This window comes from Numida meleagris, chromosome 3 (assembly GCF_002078875.1).
Source record: "Numida meleagris isolate 19003 breed g44 Domestic line chromosome 3, NumMel1.0, whole genome shotgun sequence".
Lineage (NCBI taxonomy): Eukaryota > Metazoa > Chordata > Aves > Galliformes > Numididae > Numida > Numida meleagris.
In genome coordinates this window covers 8,703,790-8,717,627 of record NC_034411.1, presented here as the reverse complement: position 1 = coordinate 8,717,627, position 13,838 = coordinate 8,703,790, and the positions used below count along the sequence as shown (strand labels likewise).

The 13,838-nt window shown below is 39.7% G+C and overlaps 1 protein-coding gene across 2 annotated transcripts in view; it reads right to left on the bottom strand.

Moving 5' to 3' along the window:
• Positions 1-13,838, bottom strand: part of FBXO11 (F-box protein 11) — a 64,145-nt gene that overhangs the window by 6,256 nt on the left and 44,051 nt on the right. For both annotated transcript variants that reach the window (XM_021391788.1, XM_021391789.1), the window contains exons 8-14: positions 12,372-12,478; positions 12,174-12,285; positions 6,717-6,823; positions 6,494-6,631; positions 1,134-1,351; positions 756-841; positions 580-674 (exon numbers count right to left, since the gene is read on the bottom strand). In XM_021391788.1, coding sequence (XP_021247463.1) covers positions 580-674; positions 756-841; positions 1,134-1,351; positions 6,494-6,631; positions 6,717-6,823; positions 12,174-12,285; positions 12,372-12,478 — 863 coding nt within the window. The remainder of the gene's footprint in view (positions 1-579; positions 675-755; positions 842-1,133; positions 1,352-6,493; positions 6,632-6,716; positions 6,824-12,173; positions 12,286-12,371; positions 12,479-13,838) is intronic.

Here is a 13,838-nt window from a genome sequence, read left to right as displayed (position 1 = left end):
TGCTGTACTTCAAGGCTCTGCGGTAGAACTTGCAAATCTCTGGTACCTTCTGCCACAAGAGGCACCTCCCCAGCACCATGGCAGAGCTGGAAGCTGCAGCTCCTGCCCCTCACACCGACACCAGCCTCATCCCCCGGCTGACACAGATCACTTAAGGTAACTCTTTACCACGTGCTCGTGCTTAAATGGAAAGCAGCAGTACTCTCCATCAGCGTGAACTGTTCTGGTGAGATTTGTAGAACAAGCAGATGAAGCTCTCCACTTGCAGCATTGGCTGAACATCTGGTAGTTTTTGGTAGGCAGGGATGAAAACGTTTCCTTCAACAAAATGCGGAATGGTTGAAGTAACCTGACAGCTGCTTCAGTTTAACCAGAGGAGTCCTTGCACGTGCTGGAAACTGCACTTTATTCCTCACTTTTACAATACAAGCTTCACCCTGATACAACTAACCTATTTTACAACCTGAGAAATGCAGTCAGTGTAAGTACAAGCACACACTTTACATGCACCACTGTCCTTTTGTAATGCCTCTAGGAACTGAAAGCAAGTTTGCCTGCCTGCCTGCAGGTAATGCTTACCACGTAAATGCCACCATGCTGACCATCATGGATCTTGTTGTGTCGAACGATGGGACAGCTGTTTGTTCGAATCTGTATTCCTGCTAATGCATTACCTGTTAACAGAAATGGTATTTAATGCAACTTCCGGGCTCATTTTTCCCCGAATTCAAGATGCAGTAAGAAAAGCAGCTTACCATAAATGTCATTTCCTTCAATAAGGCCTCTTCCATCACCAAAGATATAAACACCGCCTTGATTCCCATTAAAAATTGCATTGCCCCTAAGAAGCAAAATAATCGTTATGAAATTGTACGGTGCTGTAGAACACACAGTGTCTAGAACTGTACAGTACTCAGAGTTGAAACAGAACAAAAAAACCAGAATCTTTGTTTTGTGGCTTTTCAAGAAATACGCATTTCAAGCACGCGCACAGCCAAACACAGACAGCCATTTCGTTTTTACAGATACAGGGACATTCACGGTTCAGTGAAAAACGAGATAAAGTTGCACAATTCCCGTTCCCACCAAAGCTCCACTTCTAAGTAGAGAAATATCAGCGAGGAAAACAATACCTTATTGTAGGGTCACTGTTTGAGGTAATCCAAACGCCTGCAAAGTTGTTTGCATAGATTTTGTTCTCTATGAATTGTCCTCTTCCTTTTTCATGGACATAGATCCCTCCAGTCTGGCCGTGATGGATTTCACACCGAACCACTGTCGGATTGGCGTATGCTTTCACTTCAAAGCCTGCTATCCTGTTCCTATGGATGTTGCAGCTTTCAAAATAACCCTTCAGACACAGAACATACAAAGTGTCCTGTAAATATCCTCTGTAAAGTGAAGGCTGAATGTCCTGATATTCTCTCCCTTCCCAACTCCACCCTTATTTAAAAGGAAACAGTACACGAATTGACAAAGTATCAGCACTTATTTGGTTAACTAAAACAGCTTCTGTCACTTGTTTTTGGTTCTATCTACTCTAACAGACACTGCTTTGAAATAAATTAGGGTTACATTTAACTGATGTGATTTTGTTCACCGCTTATCTTCTCCAAAGTGTTTTTCTTCTGCACTTTTAGGAGGGCTTTCTTCTTTCTCTCTTTCCAAGATCGCACCATTACAGAAATGCAGATAGTTCACATCAACTGTTTAAAAAATACAGGTCATAAAAAAAATAACAGGGAAGTTTTAAGATCTCTTGAGTGTTTACTGACACTCATACTCTTGACAGGGCAAAAAAACCCAAACAGACCGAGACAGAAAGAAAAAGTGACAAAGAGTATCCTGTTCTGCATCAGCTTAATTAAAGAAGGAATAAATGTGACTGACAACATTAAAAAAAAAAAAAAAAAAAGTTCAGAAAAATTTGCCTACCAAAGTCTGGAACGGTCTCTATCTGAGAGTAGGTGGATTTTATAAAAACCCCAGAGCAGCATAAAGAAATCCACATTCACGATGCAGAACAAACCCTTTATTTGTAGGGCAAAGGAGAAATTTGCTGTTGCCGCAAAAGGCCAGCTGAGTTTTTATGCATTCTATAGAGAGACTGGCATAAGCTTCATTTATATTTTGGACTGTATAAACACTCCTCTAAAATTACCAGATTTGTAACATTTAAAAGAATGACTTCTCATTTGGGAACAAGGAAAAAAGAAGCCTTATGCTTAGGTCCCAATCTGAAAATCATAAAATTACTTTAGCTCATTCTTCCAGTCAACTGAAGGTTCTCTGTTGTTTGCACACAGCGACCCAACACAGTTCCGTCTGGTATCTTGTCTCTGGCACCTGGCAAGAGACATCTGTGCGTGGCAGGGAGGGCTGCTGCCACCACTGCTGCCATTCTCCTGCCTGCAGGCTCAGTGCTTGGCCAACGGCAGAATGTCGCTGGTTTAGGAAGAAGAGGTTAAGTTTTGACAAGCATCGGGAGACAAAGAACAGGCTGAGAACTTGGAAGTGGAAAACAAAGCACTCTTTAACCTTTCAGAGTCGGCACTGCGGTACAGAAACCCACGGGAAAATAGCGTGTAGGGTAGGAATCTGGTACTGGAATGTACTTATCCCACTTCACGGTCACAAGCAGTGACCTGGTGTTCACCAGCATGCAGGAGCTCTTGAGATTGAAGGCACTCTGGGCTGCAGTGACCATGCCCTGGTAGAGTTTGTGATCTAAAGGAGCATGGGTCTAGCAAAAAACTGAAGTCAGAACCCTGAACTTCAGGAGAGCAAACTTCAGCTGCTTAAGGAATTACTGCATGAGATCCCCTGGGAAACTGTCCTTAGGGGCAATGGAGTGGAGCCCTCAGTGACTGGAAAAAGGGAAACATCACAGAGGCCCCATCTTGTGAGGCCCCATTGTGAGTACTCGATGAGTACGGCATCCAGACCTGGAGGCCCCAGCTCAGGAAAGATGTGGAGACTGGAAAAGGTCCAGAAGAGGACACCAAGATGCCCAGAGGACTGGAGCACCTCTCTTAGGGAGACAGGCCAAGGGAGCTGGGCTTGTTCAGAGAAGGCTCTGGGGAGACCTCACTGAGGCCTTCCAATACTTAAAGGGAGCTTATAAACAGGGGGAGACCAACTTTTTACAAGGGTAGAGAGTGATAGGACAAGGGGGAATGGTTTTAAACTAAAACAGGGGAGATTTAGGTTAGATGTTACGGGAAATTTTTCACTGAGACAGCAGTGAAGCCCTGGCACTGCTGCCCAGAGCTGTGGGTGCCCCATCATTGGAGGCGCTCAAGGCCAGGTTGGATGGGCCCTGGGCAGCCTGAGCTGGTGCCTCATTTAGTGGTTGGCAATGGAACTACACGACCTTTGAGGTCCCTTCCAACTCAAGCCATTCCATGATTCTACGCAAACATAGTCATTTGTATGTAGGATTTTTATCTGGAAGACAATGTGCTGCTTAAAGGCTATTTCCATTTTGCAGTAACCTCATCTCAAACTGTTCCAGCAGTCTGATAGAGAACTTTACAACTAAGAAGCATTTCAATAGTGGAAGTGGGACGTTCTTAAGGATTGGATATTGTAAAAAAAAAATTGACCTACTTATTGAAATACTTCCCAAACACATAGGCCAGTATTATTATATTTTTTCACTTTTTTTTTTAAACTCGAAGTATCACAAAGACTGCATCACACTGCACATAACATTTCCAAGCCTTTAACTATAGTTAGTGTGTGAGATAAGAGGATCACTTGTCATATTTGCTGCTAAGATAACTATTATTCATGTGTTCTCTTTAACATGCTACTGTTTCTTTTGCTTAAAAAGGAAAAGGTCTTTGGACTCCACCTTGCTTCTATCACAAGGATCACAGTATTGGAATACACAGTCTAGATGTAAGAAAACAGATCAAATACTGTTGTTTCAAATGAATCACGTGAATGCAGTCTAGTTTCATTATTATTTTCCTTTTTAACATCTTTCAGTACCCATACACTTAATACTCAGACTTCAGGCCTTCAATCAGAAGCTTCTCCTAGCCAGATTTTCAGCCAACCCACGAGCTCCGCTCTAGACTTGGAAGCACTCTCCTTCGCCAGGTTTCCTATAGCTGAAATCACTTTATTACATGTTTCAGAGCATATTCAAGTCTTGGAGAGGTGTATGGATGTATGTATATGCTGCAGCATATTAGGAGACCAAGAAACTGCCAATCAAAGGCTACAACTAGTACTGTGTTGCACCTCTATCCCTGCTTCCCCAGCAACCTGGCTAGAAAGGAGAAAGGTCTCAGGAGTTTCTTCTCTATCTACACAGTGCATCTTCTGTTAATACTATTTCCAGATGGCCAATACTCAAAAACCCAATCAGACCTGGGTTACAATAGGCAAACAGAGCAAGCACCTACAAGGGCAGGAAGACATCCTAACAAAAGAAGAAAGACCCATAATTAAGTGAGCCTAACAATACTCAGGGATCAAAATTTGCAACTTTGGGAACTATCCTCTTCTTGTCCATTATAAAATACATGTTTGGTTTTTTTTCAAAAGCTTGCTATGTTATTTGCTTGCCATAGTTACATTCATTTTTTATTGAAATTACAGAAATTCATTTCCCAAAGTAAATGTCTTATTTTATTCAACAGGCATCTGATACCTGGCCAACGCTCCTCCAACACAGAAAAACCTCATGTTCAACTGGAAAGTTAAAGCTATTTAGTGGCTGAATCGATGCATTTAGTTTCTTTAAAATGTTGGACTACTGTTTATTTGGAGCAAGCATTGAGTGAGTATAACTTAAAATGACTATCTATTTTTGTTAGACAACTGAACCTACTAAATCTGGGCGGAGCATGTGACAGTAAGATGAAATACATGGGGGATATGGAAGGAACAGTGGATCCAAAGGTCAGAAGATAAGCGAGACAATGAAATGAGAAAACAGAGGTACAGTTTACACCCAAGCTGTGTTTGTAATAGTGACTTGGGACATGTCTTTCTCAGCTAGTCAAAGCCACTCGTCTTCAGTGCTTGCATTTTCACAAGTATTATTTCTCCTTTCTTGAAAACTGAGTAACACCTACCAGCAAAGTTACAACTTAGATGACAACAGATATTTACTTACAAAGAGCATCTTGATATAACATACCAAGTCTAATTACAGCCTTCTTGACAAAGAAGAGGCCTAACATATTTAGCCACAGCTGGTCAGGCACTGTGTCAGGTATTAAGGCTAGGAACAAAATGTATGGAAAGGAATACGCAGCAGTATCCCACAGCATGTGACACATGCACTGGGTTTGGCTGACCTCCTTCTCCAGCAGCATTCTGAAATCAAGCCTGTTACAGGTTGGCTTCCATTACAATAGCACCAATTTAACTACAGCACCATTAAAACTGAAAGCCCAAAGCAAGAGGCTAGACAGTTTATTATTTTCTATAACAAGAGGTATATACAATCACTATCAAGCAGTATCCAACTTCTGCAGCAAGATAATCAAATTCCATGCTAGAAGAAATCTGAAATCACATTGATTTTGTTACTACGTTTGATCTTAAAGTGAGCAGTATTAACCTCAGTAGCCCTTATTTGGTCTGACGTTTTGTTCACTGTACTTGAATCACATTCTGTACTTCCAATGAGCAGTTCACTTTTGCATCCCTAACTAAAGAAAAAAGTGACCAGACAAAACCTGTCATTTTTGTCAGCTGGGTGAGAGGAATTACCAGTTTGGCATTCAAGAAGAAAAAAGAATGATCTGGCACCGTGTGGAAGACGTGGAATATTTTGCCAAAAACAAATAAGCAAATAATTCTTTAATCCAAAGGCAAAAATCCATTCTGTTTTCTATTTCAAGGGCACACTCATTACTCATTAGTTTACATGCATGTGGAAGGTATCACCTTCATTCCACCCACACGTTTTCCTTAAAGAATGTCTGAATGCTGAAGCAACTTTGTGTTAAAATTCCATGACCAACTACATGCTAAAAAGAGCCTTCTTCCCAGAGAAGATGGGCATGCTCTGCTTCAGAGCTGTAACATTAGAACGGGACTGATTAAGTATCCATACAGCATTATATTATGTTTTTGCATCTTCTGGCACCTTAATAAAGAATCCTACAGAATCCTACAGAAAGCTTATTTTTCATCTGTTTCAAAAGAAAATGAATGTGATAGCGTAAATGAAAGCCTACCATGTACATCCTATTTCAAGAGGCATTTTATCACGTCAACATAATTCAATCTAAGAGGCTGCCAATCATCTGCAAAAAGTTTGCCTAAATCCCTTTCAGCTAAAACTGTCTTTCAAGTGAAGTTGCCCTCACAAGGGCAAAAGAAGCAGCCATAGGCAGATTTTAAAACATCTGTTTACGTGTAAAAGCATGTTTCTTTTAAACATTTACTCGATAATGGGCAAAACCTAAAGACTTCAGCTACGTAACACCTACATTTCTTTCTTCAAAAGAAGAAAATAAAGCGTTACCATGCCATGGTCAAAAGTGAAAACGCCAACGTCACGTCCATGGTGAATGTGATTCCGCCTGATAATGGGATTTCCATGGTTTTTAACCCAAATCCCTGCTAATGCATTGTTGGAGATCTCATTGTCCTCATATATTCCCTAGGAAATAGAAAAGGTAAATAAGGACAGGTATCGGGAATAGTAAACAACCGTATCAAAGTAAGGGAATAGTTACAGAAAATACCTGTGCATGGTCTGTAATATAAAGTCCAACATTTTCACAGTCGCTGATGTTACAGTGTTTAATAGTAGGACAAGCTCCTTGGCCACTAACGCATACTGCAGAGCCAACTGGAAGAAAACAGTACAGTTACCATAGCGTCAAAGCACAGCGTGTTTATAAATAGTCTGGCAGTGCCGCTGCAAGAGAAGTTAAGAGTGAACTGATATTTTTAAAAGATGAGGCATGCGCAGTGCCAAACCCTGGAAGCCATTGGCAGAAAAACACCCATGTCATCATTCTGGAGATGCAAAAAACTGAGGTAAGAGTTGCTTTCTAAAATCCCTCCTCCAAGCTGTATAGCTGCATATGACTGCCAGAACTGACAATCGTTTAAATAATAATTCATGCTTAAGAAAGCTCTTGCTCAGTAATTTCCCCACATTAGGCCCACTGTATGCCGACGGTTTACAACAGACAAAGGACCACAGGAATACAATAAAATTCTAATGATAATTGCTGCCTTATTTTCATTTCATTTAAACTTTCATAACGCACCACTTCAAGGAGCCCAACCAAATCATAATTCTGTAGCATGCATAGTCACACTGTCTCAGTCAAGACAAGCAGGAGACAGGCAGCACAGCTTGGAGTACAGAAGCACACACAAGACATCCAACTGAATTTGAAAGCTCCTTGCTGCAGCCCTTAGGATGATTTCAACTACATTACTACACAGACAACAAACTCTTCAGGCTGCTAGGACGCAAAACTGCTCGAGAATTCATCAGCTCAGCTCAACTCTCTTAATTCCATGAAGGATGACAACATGAAACTGCTCCCTCTAAAATCAATGGCAGACTTACAGTGATTTCTGAATGTAAGATTTCATCTAAGTGTTATCTGGCTTACATAACACACACCTTCCCCTCAAGTAAACACAATTAAATCAGCAAGCCAGTACATGCCCTATTAGTAAGCCTTCATATTACCTTCAAGTATAGTACACCACAAAGACTACGCTTTCTTTCCTTAAATCCTGAAGAAATTATTTTGTCTAACCTGACCTTATGAATACAGAGAGTAAGGATTCCCTGAATTAATTCCTGCTTCAATTCTCATAGTTGGAGCTTCAGCATGTATTTTTAAGAAATACATTTAATATTGATTTCAAGATTTCAAACAACTGAGAAAAGGCCATAAAGCTTGTTAGCTAGTTACAGACTCATTACCCTGTTAATTTACACTTTAATTTTTCAATTAAATTTATCCAGCTTCAGTATCCAGTTACTGGTTATGGATACGTTAGTAAAAAGAGAACCAGTGAATGTATGTATTTGGTGCAAGTGATGTATTCCTTCAGCCTTCTCCTTCTCTAAGTAACAAGTTGTGGTCAGTATGATTTTCATTATGAATGACTTCTTCTCCTTTATCTTTTAGGACTTTTCATTGAACTGTTCCTAAAATTTCATTATGTTGCTATGGACACCAGGATCTGATCTGAACGAGGAATAAGAAGAAGTGTAACACAATCTCTCTATTTCTCAACAATATCACCACACACGCAGTGAAGGAGCACACTGGTTCTTTCGGCCTCTCAACTACAGGACAACTCACATTCATCTCTTTACCTACAATGACTTTTAGAATCATAGAATCATAGAATTGCTCAGGTTGGAAAGGACCTTCAAGATCACCAAGTCCAACTAGAACCTAACCATACTACCCTAACTCTAACAACCCATCGCTAAATCATGTCCCTGAGCACCACATCCAAACGGTTTTTAAACACACTCAGGGATAGTGACTCAACCACCTCCTTGGGGAGCACGTTCCAGTGCTTAACAACCCTTTCTGTAAAGAAGTTTTTCCTGATATCCAACCTAAACCTCCCCTGGCGCAACTTGAGGCCATTTCCCCTTGTCCTGTCACCTGTCACCAGTGAGAAGAGACCAGCCCCGCTCTCACTGCAATCACCTTTCAGGTATTTGAAGAGAGCAATGAGGTCTCCCCTCAGCCTCCTCTTCCCCAGACTAAACAGCCCCAGTTCCTTTAGTCGCTCCTTGTAGGGGATATTCTTACAGCTTTTCCCAGGAATACAGCTTCTTATGATAGAGGTTTATCACTTACACTTAACAACAGGCTATTGTTCCTAGTTATCCACACTTACCCACATTAACGCAAACACCACGAGAGTTACCTTGCAAAAGAGCGTAGCAGCTCATCCTCCTCATCGTTTGTAACACCCTAAATCATCATCATTTACAAACTCCATCAGTACATATTTTATTTCCCTGCAAGTCACTGACAATGTTAGTGGCTTACAGTCAAGTTGCCATCTTTGAAACAGCCACAAAGTAGCCAATGATAACGACCCTACAATTAAAATCTATTTGATGTGTGCTCTGTTAATTCTGTGGAATTCAAGAGCTTAAAAGTAGTGCAGGATGAAGTCAAATATCTTTCAGGGATCCACATATTTATACCAGGACTGCCACATTCCTCAAAAGAAGTCATCGCAAATGCTAAGTGTAATGCAACCATTAAAGTTTTCTGTAAGTAGACATAAATTTCCTTCGATTAATAAATTTTCATTATTGATTGACCAAACCCTGCATTCACTATCTCATTCCATGTGGGATCAATAAGTAGTACTACTGGCCATATTTCATCCTGTTTAGTTCCTGCTATGGCTGCCCCCCTCCTGTCTGCTCCAGCAGGGCCATACATCACCCATCCCAGCTGTGAAGTTCCTGTTCATACATAATAGGAGTCCAGAAGACACCTTGGCCAGTGCTTTTTAAGACCCTGTATGATTTTAGAAGGTCTGTTTTAACAGCTGTTTAACCTCATCCACTGTTACCGTCAGAGTGGAACATATTTCACTATCCCTTTAGGGTACGAGCACATTTATCATTCCCACCTCTTCTCATTAAATATGGAACAAAAATTACACAACACTTTGCCATTCAAAGTCTTCTTTATCTATGACAGATCAGCATCACTGCTGAAACCCTTTTTCCACGTCAGGCTCTTCTAACTTACTTGTCCTCTTGTTTTTCAGGGCCTTCCCCTCCTCAGAAGGATAGAAAAGTACGTTTTGATGGAAGGCTCGTATTATGTTGAGGGGAAGGATTTACTACAGTTTCTGGCAATTCCTAGTTGCTGCCGACTTGTATTATCAGCTAGCAACTTCTGCACTTTTGGGAACCAAGTACAATGTTCTGGAAGCATAGCTTTTATCACATTTTGATTATTAAAAAAAGTAATCTTTATTCTGATTCACTTCAGTGGACTCATTTATTGTGTGAAATTGGTACTTTAAGAGTACCAAACACATATATTACCGGTTTAGGCCTTATTTATTTATTTTTAACCTAGAATATAATAACTGCATACACTCAAGCAACAGTTGAATAAATAAACGGAGCTCTCTTTCATCAATTTCTGTTTTTACCTATCAAGATGAGAACTAATACAGATTTCCTGTGCAACAGATGCAACAGACTATCTGGACTCAGAATTTTGCCACTTACTTCATTTTGAAGTTTCAAAGATGCTTTGGACTGGCAGTAAAGAGACCTCCAGCTGAAATTACTCACACTTACATAGCTCCCATCTGGACATATCACATACATTAAGAACTTTACATATAGCGATGCAGAAAGATGCTTTATGCAATTAGGAGATCTCAAGAAAGGGTATCAAGCATGTGCAAGGAGAGAGATTTTGAATGCTTATGGATCAATATTTCAGAGATGCCACTGACTTGGAAACAGTAAATGCCTTTTTTGGCAGACTGCCATTCTTCCTACCTTTTTTACACACACTCAGTACTTCCTGAGTAGGTTATAGCAAGGCTTGGTAGAATTAAAAAGCCAATAAAAATTAATAATCAATAAGTGTTGACAGCAAAGCCTACGCACTGCCTCCAAAATTGACCAGAAACGTTGACTTCAGAGCAGAGAAACAAATATAATGCAGCAAAAATTCAGCAATCCAGCAGGCTGAAGAGGACAAAAGTCCAAAATTATCAGAAATGGCTTATCATAATAAACAGTGGCCAGGAAAAATCGAAACAACTTTAACAAACATTTTTCACAAAAACATCAAGACCTACTAACTTATAGATAAACATGCTCCAACATGAAGCCAGGCAGCTCTTTAAGCTACTTTTCTAAGCAAGTTGAAGGTAGTCCAATAAATTAATTTCCCTCATTACTGGGGTCCCCACTATTGCATAGAGGAATTGAAAGAATAAACTTATTTCACATACTAGAATTTCCCAGTATTTAAGATTTTAAAAAAGGTAAAATTAAAGAAGATACTGAGAGTAGCTAGCTACCCTTTGTTCCTCTCCTTCGTCTCTTATCACTTTCCCATAATAGCTGATCTGTCTCCAATAAAACAGATGGCAATGCAAAGCAGAGCTGCCTTATTCGTAACTGCGGTAGAGTTTTACAACCTGAAACCTCCAAGAAAGAGCATGTCTTCATCTATGAGGCACAGTCAAAGGAGTCCTTCTACTATCCTCATTATAGTTCCCTGGAGGATTTCCTGTTAGTACCAGAAAAATATAGTCTAGTTGAAGATCTTGTTTCCATGCCTTAATGTTGAGCTGAGCAACTATTATGCACAGCCTACCATGTAGATTCATTCCACTTCACCACGTGAACTTAGATATCTAAAGTTTATATTGTGAGTTCCATGCAAAGACTCAGTATCTTTGTTCTTCTTCACTTCTTTTTTCTGATGCTCCAACTCCATTTTATCTGCTTGTTTTTGAACATGTTAAAACTTACTGTGTTTTCTTGCCATGTCTTGTTTCCAGTGACTGTAACTGTCACAATGCCTCTCAGACCTTCACTGCCTCTGACCCTCTCTTTCCAGAATCTATTCTACCGATGGTTACATTTCTCATCATCCCTGACAGGGAAACAAGTGTTTAACCATCCACATCATGTATTTCTTCAGTCAGTATAGCTAGCAGCTCATACTTAGCACACATCAAATCCCTTCCACTCCTGACAGGAAAGAGAACTTAGCGTAAGAGTTATAACTCACAAACAGTTTTGATGTCATCAAATTCCAACAACGCACATTCTAATGCACCTAATGAAAAAGTCCCACATACTCCCCCTTCAAATGCTGTTTCCTGCCAGCTACAACTATACAAACCAGAAACAAGTAAGTTTTATACAAGAACACTCCTGTGACTGTTCAGGTTTTAAACTAACTGCCCAATGAATCCACAGTGACTCAAATGGAAGGCCAAGTATACATGATAGCAAAGGTTCTGGACCCAAATCTTGGTAATAATGTCACTGAAAGTCAAAAAAGTTTTAAGATCTGTAATGAATACCTGCACAAAAAAAGAAATGTGTCAATGTTAATCACAGTTCATGTGCTGCTTTCATGCACTCAGGTTAGATTAGTCAACGTTAAGCAGTGTCAATCTCAAACAATAAAAAGCCCACTAACCTGTACAAGTACTTCGAATAATACAGTGATCTATAATTGGACTGCAGTTCACGGTAATCTCTAAGCAGTGGTGTGCATTGTGGTGCTGAGCAGATTTGTCATCAGGATTGAACTGAAAAAGGAAAACAAGTATTTACCTATTGGCTCAGCCATTAAAATGAGATTATTAAAAGCTCCACTCAAGTTTGAGATTCTCACCCTGATTGTCATATATCCAACATAGGCGTCTTCAGAACCCTCCATAAAAACGAAGGTGGAATCTCTAGTGTTTTCTATTATAACCTTATCTGCTACTTTTCCTGGAGCTGCAAAACATGAAACGTAAGTTTTAGCATATGCTGGTGAAAAAAGGTCCTTAAAGAATTCTGTTCAAGGCAACAACAGAAGAAAATGAACGTTAATTCTGGAACACAGAAGTCTTGGCATCACAGAAATATTTCAAAGATGATGAAAACAGTAGTCTAACAACCTTGTACCAATCCAATATCTAGTAGTATGAGAAAATTTCTTACACAGAGCTAGTTTTTCTGACTTCTAGTTTATTGGAATTTCTAGGAAATGGCTCCTCATTAAAATAAACTACAAACTGAAAACTTGCACAAGGAAAAAAACCACTAGCTGCAAAATACCAGCACAATTTCTGAATACAAACTGAACAGTTTAATGAACCTGGATTCCATTCTAGAGGCACTGTAATTCTCTTACCAAATATAGTTTAGTTTGGAATTTTAAACTCTTTTATTAAAGCTAAATACATAGATTTCATCACTAATTTAAACCAATTTATGCAACGAATTAGTAATCTTCTTATGACCTCAGTAATCAGCTATGACTCTCAACACCTCTCAAATTTAAGATTCAGAGTTGAAGCGGTTTCTTCATTATTATTTACAAGAAAACCTTGTACAAGTAGATGGAGCTCTACTTCTGAAAGCATATATAACGTTTCAAAATAGTTCCTTTCCATGTTCCCATAATCTGCAGCTTGATTTCCCATGTTAACAGCAAGGCTCTGCTGTATTTTCATCCTTAATCCAAAGGCAGAACGTGTTTACGCTGGTATTGCAGAAGCCAGCAGAGGGAGCACAAGTTAACAACGGTCTTAAAGAGTGGTGTAAATTCACAGTGATACTCATTCACAAGCAAGAGACTGTCTCATTAAATATGCAAGCTAGAGCAATCTTTCCTCAATGTATGAAATGCAAACATCCAAGTTTCACAAATTAGAGCAAATAAGTTATGGGAATGGCTTAGAGTTGTAATCAATTCCAAAACAAGAGATAGGCAAATACAGACAGATTTGACCTCAATTTCGTGTTTTATTGAAGAGCCTAAGCACAGGATTTCTCACCAGCAGATTTTTCTGTTGTCTGTTGACACTAGAAGAGACAAGTGGTATGTCCTGTTCTTTATCACTCAGGCAGAAAGGTGCCAGTCAGAATGAAGCAATATTTACATCATTATCCAGCTTGTTCTCACTATCTAAAAGCCAGATCTCTGTTTTCACTACAGCAAATGTTTTAAGGTAGTCTAGCTCTTCATACCACTGTTCATTTACTACCAGACAACAACTACGAGAGGCCTTGTATCACCATACAAAACAATTTGGTGTGGCCTGATAACGTACCTATTGGCTCTTTTTTCTCCATAGTGTAAATGCACTGG